Source organism: Neophocaena asiaeorientalis, unplaced genomic scaffold (genome assembly GCF_003031525.2).
Source record: "Neophocaena asiaeorientalis asiaeorientalis breed wild unplaced genomic scaffold, Neophocaena_asiaeorientalis_V1.1 scaffold177, whole genome shotgun sequence".
NCBI lineage: Eukaryota > Metazoa > Chordata > Mammalia > Artiodactyla > Phocoenidae > Neophocaena > Neophocaena asiaeorientalis.
The window spans coordinates 4,606,578-4,614,128 of NW_020172779.1; the positions used below are offsets into that span (position 1 = coordinate 4,606,578).

At 37.7% G+C, this 7,551-nt stretch overlaps 1 protein-coding gene across 1 annotated transcript in view; it reads left to right on the forward strand.

Moving 5' to 3' along the window:
* MAL2 (mal, T cell differentiation protein 2) overlaps positions 1 to 6,481 on the forward strand; it is a 29,444-nt gene extending 22,963 nt beyond the window's left edge. The window contains exon 4 of the mRNA XM_024741305.1: positions 1,906 to 6,481. Coding sequence (XP_024597073.1) covers positions 1,906 to 1,977 — 72 coding nt within the window. The 3' untranslated portion in view covers positions 1,978 to 6,481. The remainder of the gene's footprint in view (positions 1 to 1,905) is intronic.
* Positions 6,482 to 7,551: the final 1,070 nt, after the last annotated feature.

Genomic DNA, 7,551 nt, shown 5'->3' on the forward strand with positions numbered 1-7,551 from the left:
CAGGTGTATACTCAACATATAATTAAAAATGCACCAGGCTTTCTTTTTCTTTTTTTGATGGGAGTCATTAGAGGTAGAATTTATCAGAATTCCTGTGCTTACAAGGCACAAACAAGAGCAGTACTATAAACAGAACCGGGGGGAGCCACGTGTATGCAGCCCCCCAGGATTCTGATATCAATGAGGATAACATAAATTCATAACCTGCCACTGCAAAGAGGACATGGAGGACAATTGTAACTACATGTGAGCAACTCAGAGTGTAGTTAAGATTTACACTTTGAGATTTATCATTTAAGAGTATCATTGCTGGGCTTCCCTGGTGGTGCAGTGGTTGAGAATCTGCCTGCTAATGCAGGGGACACAGGTTCGAGCCCTGGTCTGGGAAGATCCCACATGCCGCGGAGCAAGTAGGCCCGTGAGCCACAACTACTGAGCCTGCACGTCTGGAGCCTGTGCTCTGCAACAAGAGAGGCCACCATAGTGAGAGGCCCGTGTGCCGCGATGAAGTGTGGCCCCCACTTGCCACAACTAGAGAAAACCCTCGCACAGAAACGAAGACCCAACACAGCCAAAAATAAATAAATTTAAAAAGTAACAAATGTTCAAGTACAATTGGTGTCTTTAAAAAAAACAAAAAGAGTATCTTTGCTCAAGAAATTTTGAAATGTCCTGAAATTTTATAAATCGTGTATGAGATGTGATAGAGCATTTCCCAAATTTGACAAACCTACACTGTTTGCATGTCATTACAAATACGGTATAAAACTGAAATAAACTTTTCTAAGTTATTGAAATAAAACAAATTTTGATCAACCATGGAAGAGGAAATACTAGATTTTCTCCAAGATCACAAAATCTCTCTAATGCCGTTGTCTTATGAAGAGCACACTGTCTTGTGAAAAGGATATCAAAGAAAGTGGGTTTCCAAAAATAAGATGTATCAGGCAGGTAATAAAACAAGAATATTGTTGTTTTAGATTTGGGAATATTTGTGACATTTGTCAGCTTTTCAGAATCCATGGTTGTTGTGATTTCTTGTTCTAATTAAACATTCACATTTGTACTTTAAAATAAAGTGGTCATTCTCATTCAACAGAAAATGCCTAGATCAGAGATGTATCAGAGAGACAACCAGCAGAAGAAGGGTGGGGATAATAGCAGAATGGTAATTATGCTGTAAAAATGTTCTGTAGGTGGATCTGATATTCCTTCTCAGAGCTCTGGTTTCCTTGTAAAGGATTCCTGTACTACATACTATGTTTTAACATATTTAACTGCTTTGGTAGTTTTCTATGAATCATAAACCCCAAAAGGGTGAGGACAATACCTATTATCTGTTTATATGTACCAAATGTACTGATGTATACATAGTTGGTGCTAAAGAAATCCTTGTTGAATGCAAAGAACAGTGATTCAGAGCTAAGTACAGACTTGAGGACTATCTCCCACGCCAATCTGATGATTCATTTCTGTGGGTTTTCTCTCCTCAGCTCTAAGGTCACTTTCCATTGTCACAGAAATGATTTGCTACATCCTCAAGTCCTGATAGCTGCCCTTTGCTTGGCTGTGAGATCACTGTGCAAATAGACATCTCCTCGTGAATATGTACCATGTTAGGGGTTTCACCACTGCTTAACAAATGAGTCCAGTACGTGAAAAAAGGCTCACCCTGAGGCTGTCCACAAATGAGAAAATTATTAGGGGCCAGAACGTTGAAAAGAAAGGTTAATGGTGTGAGGGGATAAAATCATCAAGAAAAGAGAGAAATATAAACGATTCTCATTAGCATTGAAGTATCTTTAAGTAGGCTGGTCAGTCTTCAGACAGTTGCTCCTTTGGACGAATGTTCTCTTAAAGCCAGGGTTATGAATCTGATGTGAATTGTTGTTTCTTTTTTCTTAGATTTTTGCCTTTGTGACGACAGCTTGTTACGGTTGCAGTTTGGGTCTGGCCTTACGACGATGGCGACCGTAACACCCCTTACAAACTCGCCGCCTGTGTGTTAGTTTCATTTGTGTACTTTTTATGTCTCATCAATTTGGATACCATTTTGTCCAGATATAACAACATCCCCAAAGTAATTTGTTTAGTATATGGAGAGAATCTTAAGTATAAGTTTTGGTTCATTTCATGGATGGAATTTTAATTTCAGTATGATGTTAAACAGAGAAATAGCCTTTAGTTTTACATCTGTCTCTTTCTTTTTCTTATTTTAAAGAAAATTTCCCTTTACATCCATAAAATACACAGATATTGTTCATGAAAAAAAGGGGTATCTCTTGTGTTTAGTTACTGAGTCACCTGAACCTTAATTTTAATAGGTAACTAAAACTCCTCAAGAAAAACACATTTCAAATAAACTTCCCACTGAACTCTGTGTGTTAGTGTAAAACAGAGATCGACATTCTTTAAAGGTCCAGATGGTAAATATTTTAGGCTTTGTGGGCCATTCAGTCTCTGTCACAACTACTCACCTCTGCTGTTACTACGTGAAAGCAGCCGTAGACAGTAAGTAAATGAGTGAGTGTAGCTGTGTTCCAATAAATTTTTATTTACAAAAACCGGCAGCAGGCTGGATTTGGCCTGTGGGCTGCAGGCTATCGTTTGCGGACCTCTGGTATAAAACCTTGGTTATGGGTTCTGTATTTTATGGAACTGATCCTGAAAGGTATAAAGCGAATTAGAGAAGTCACATAGTATTTAGTCTCATGCAGTAATTACATTGCCTTTAGGTTAATGGTCAAATACTTACCCTTGAAGGGGCTATAGTTTCTCAAGCTAATTCAAGCAGAGTCCTGGGTACAGGAAAAAGTAATTTATGAAGTGAACCCTAGTTGCTTAATCCACCTAAGTGTTTCCTAACAACTGAGCAAAATGCTCATCTGGCGTCCTTAAAATGAGAGCCCCAGAGACCACTAACCACTCCTGGAACTGGTATCTAGCTCCTGATGTCTTACTGTGGGTTTATTTATGCTTCAAATGCAGCTGTTTACCCTGTGCTTGAATATACAGATATTAATGTGTGGATATGTGAGGCTTTATCCAGTAGAGCTCTCCAAAGGGTGAACTTTTTACTTCTAATTCTTTTACATGACTCTGAGTTAAATTTGAATAGAGTACGAAATATAACTTAAAGTTGTAGATCCTCACGTGTTTAGAGAACAGTCCTGACATCTATTGAATATGAGTAGCACAGGAAAGTATTTGAACCCTCCTCAGAGACCCTGGTCGTGGTGACATGCCAAAAATGGCTTGAAGGGGAGAACAAGCTAGAGTTAGGCCCCCAGCTCACACCACCCGTCCAGACAAGATACTTACCTCTTGCCTCAAGAGGGCTACCTCTGGGAAAAGAGGGCTTTTGAATATTTTATACGTTCAACCCTTTGCTTTTTGGCTAAATCATCCACTACAAGTGCCATGTATAAGCTGGGCTGTTAGATTTCATGGAATAGAACAATCCTGAATGAGTAGCATAATCAATGCTCAATGATCAAATCCTGTTTATGTGATAATCCCTTAGAAAGAAGAATCTGATTAGGGTTTGGTTTGTGATGTAACTACAGAGATAAAAGGTATATTTACTATGCGGCAAGAGGATATCAGTCTTGTGACTTTATACTGATGTCATAGCTTTTCTATAATATCCAACTTCCCTGGTTTTTCTAGCTCCATGCCACACTCTAAACCCTGAATTATGAATTGTATATTACAGAGTCATATATGTGCCATAAGGATATATTGTCCATTCCGGCTAGAATTGTTAAAAGTTAGTCTGCTAGATTTAGTTGTGAGATTGTATTTTTGTTTCCAAGGTATAACAGGTCCATGCTTGGTGGCATTAAATTAAATGATTTCACGAAACTGCTTTGGTGACACTTTTGTAAATGGATTGCTTCTAGGACATTAAGAACCAAGCCTAAAACTCATCTAACTGTGAATACTTAGAATTGTAAATTAATCACGATCTAGATTTGTGAGTTGACTGACAAAGCACTTGAACAAAAATTATGGCATTTGAGAATTTCTTTATATATCTTAGCTGTAAAAATGAGGAAGCGTTGGTTGGTTTTAAAATCTGGTTAACTCCATGATGAAAAGAAATTTATTTTATAAGTGTTATGACTCTAATAAAGTATTCATTTGATAATCTTTTGGGGCCATCTATTTTTTATACAATTTACTTTGAAATTCAGTTAAAGGTTTGATATAAACTTGACAGATTTGGAGCTTCTAGACTCATAATATATAAGAGTTCGGCTTTAAACATTTCTATGTAAAAGACAGTCTCTCAGGAAATGCCAGTAAATCTTTTTTCTTTGGTGAAGGTTCAGGAGGTGAGTCTTTGGAGGTGATATTATAAAGGAAGTTTAAATTTACTCTATTTTATTTATAAAGCATTTATATAGGTATAATATATGCCGGGCAGTGTTCTAAGCATTTTTTCAAATATTAACTCATTTAATCGTCATCGTGACAACTCTATGGAATAGATATTATTGTTGCATTTTAAAGACGAGGGAACCAAAACAGAGACCTTAAGAACACCCGGGGTCATGTACCTTGCAAGTAGGAAAGCTGGGATTTAGACCTCAGCAGTCTGGCTGCAAAGTCCAGGCTCTTCATGGTTGTGTATCACTCAGTTCTCCCGGATTTTACATATTTTATATATCCAAAAATATGACCCTTTTCTCCCAAAGAAGTTTTTAGAAGAATGTTGAATACACAAAACTGTTTATGACAGATGTCATCTTTTAGAACTTCTTTTTTGTCATAACCAAGGGCTCATGAGTTTAGCTGTAAGAACTTAGGCGAAACCTGCGTGATAGGGAAAAAGTTAGGCCGCTTTGGTCTGCAAAGTTCTCCAGAGCGCTTAGCTGCCTGAATTATTTCTCTGGTCCGTTAATTCTGGTTATGGACTATGTGGCTTCAGTCTGCTCCATTGCCTTGCATCAGGTCAGTGCTTTCCTGAATGGGCTTGGCTTTCTGATCATCCCCCGGAACTGACATCAGAAGGGTTCTCTAGTCTGAGATACACCATTAGACCTTTACACATAGAGTATGAATTTACACCTCTTCATATGTCAGAATCTGGAATTCTGGGTCATAATCACAAAGGTTCTATCCTCAACATCATGTTTCAAGTTTGTGACTAAGTGAACCAGTGTCTTAGGTGGCAACTTAATGTATTCATGGGGGAGGGGTCCAGGGTTTTGGAGAGGTGATCATCTTTAGAACATACGTGTGTGTGTGTGCGCACATGTGTGTGTGTGTGTGTATTTTAATGTTTTGAAAGCTCAGCTTTTTAGAGTGAGCACGTATTAAGCTGTGCCCCGGGCAGTAGGTCAATACAAGTTCCTCTCTCCAGAGCCCTGTTTTCTCGAGTTTTTCATGGCTTGCTTCCCCACCCTGTTTGGGTCTCAAGTCAGTTGTCACCGTTGCAGGGAGGCCCTCCCTGAGAACTGAGTTTAAACTTGAATCTCACACCAGCACTCCCTGTTCTTATTTTCTGCACTCTCTCCATGGCACTTATATATTTTCAATATAGCATATATAGCATATATATTTTGTTTATTTTGTTTGTCCTCTTCTCCACTGGAGTGTAAGACTTATAGAAAGGAATTATTTGTTTCGTTTACAGCTTTATCCTCAGTGCCTCGAACAGAGCATGGCAAATAGCAGGTACTCAGTAATTATATATTGAATCAGAGAATGAATGAATATTAATGACAATACCTTACTCTTGTGTTCCAGTCAATATATTCTATAAAAATTGATCTTATCAGCACTTGAAAAGTTCTGGTATAAAATGGCTAGGTGTTTTTCACCTAGCTCTGAATCTATTTCAAGTGAATCTTAACCTCATAGGTTGTCTACTAATTAAATATATGTATCAATATATTACGAAAATGTTATATAATCAGTCTTCCATAGCAGAGAAAATAATAACATATAAAAATTAAACATTCCATGTAAACTCATTAGGTCTTTATTCAAACATTTTCAAAGGTGTCACTGTGCACTCAGCTGACTTAGATAATCCTGAAAGCATCATCAGAACTAAGAACTAATTATCAAAGACTGTCATTTTTCTATAATTATGATGGGAGTGGAGGGCTGTGGCTAGTAGTTTTGGCCAGAGATTATGATAGTTACTGTTGTAAACCTAACAAGAGGTGGAGGTATCTGTATAATGTGGCATTTTGATTTTTCATGTCTCCCAACCCCAAGCTTTATCCTTGGATATGTATGTATGAGAGATATTCTAGATGAAGGCCATTGTTGAATTCCCTGTATATAGTTTAATGTGCCATTCTAAATAGCCCTGATGTCCTGAGTCAAGGTACAGTTTAGCTGAAGCAAGGACATTCTGATGCATCAGTATACTGGGCCGCATTGCTTTTTCATGAAATTATGCATGTTATTGATCGTTAAATATGCCATCCTGCTGAATACATTAAAACTTCTGTGTGGAAATGTTTTGAAGTGTGAGTAAATTCATTTATTTATATACATAAGCGTATAAAATACTTAACAGTGGATGAATAAAGATTTGTTACTTTTAGGCAATTTAGCGGTTGTCTCAATTTTTGAACATAATACCCTATTTATGTGTATGAAATGTATGAACTAGTGTCAACGTATATTAAATATTAGGAAAGCATTTTAATTTTAAAACAGAGTCAAAATATATTCTGTGTAAGATGTTATCTTCAGTATTTCTTAAGGTGCGTACACTCATTTGAGAGGCCACAGAGATGGATCATTGATTTGGAGGTCAGGAAAGTGGATTTATCTCCTTTCCTAGTTTGACAGACGTGTTAAGTAAATGTCTTATTTAGACACTTATTTAGATAAGAGAGAGAAGGTGTGTATTTTAGGGTCTGGCAGTCATAGGCTTTGACTTTTATCAATACCTTCGCTTTGGTTTCCTGGTGAGATGATAGCTACTCCATTTCTTCTGAGTGGAAAAGTTGTCTAAATATATTTTATGTCTAAAAGTAAAGTTTTATGGGGCAAATAAATTCTCGGCACATGGATATGCTACGTTCTCTCCCAATGCTAGTTGAGTATGAGTTGCCGCAGACAGTTTTTTTTATAGTTATGCTTTCAGTGTTCATTAGGAAAGTATAATTGGCACATCAGAGGCATGGTTTCATGGATATTATTCAGCATGAAACTAAATAAACAAATAGGAAAAAATATTCCATTAAGAGCTGTATGGTTTGAGGTGAGTCCATTTATCCAAGCCTACATTCTCATCGATCAATGGGGAGCATATTTACAGACCTGTGGCGGTAGGTCCTTTGGGAAGAAGAACCCAGGACAGAGTCAAAAGTACAAGCAATTTTTTGGAAGTAATGCCTATGAAATATAAAGAGGAAAGGGAAAAGGAAGCAATAGTAGGCAGGAGGAGTTCCAGACTGGGTTCCAGCTCTGAGAAAGTCTCAACCAAACGCACTACGGAGCTCCAGCACCAAGGTTGCCCATAGAGGAATCCCACACTAGCTAGAAGAGATGAGCCCTTGTACCTACTCCAGGCATGGGCTG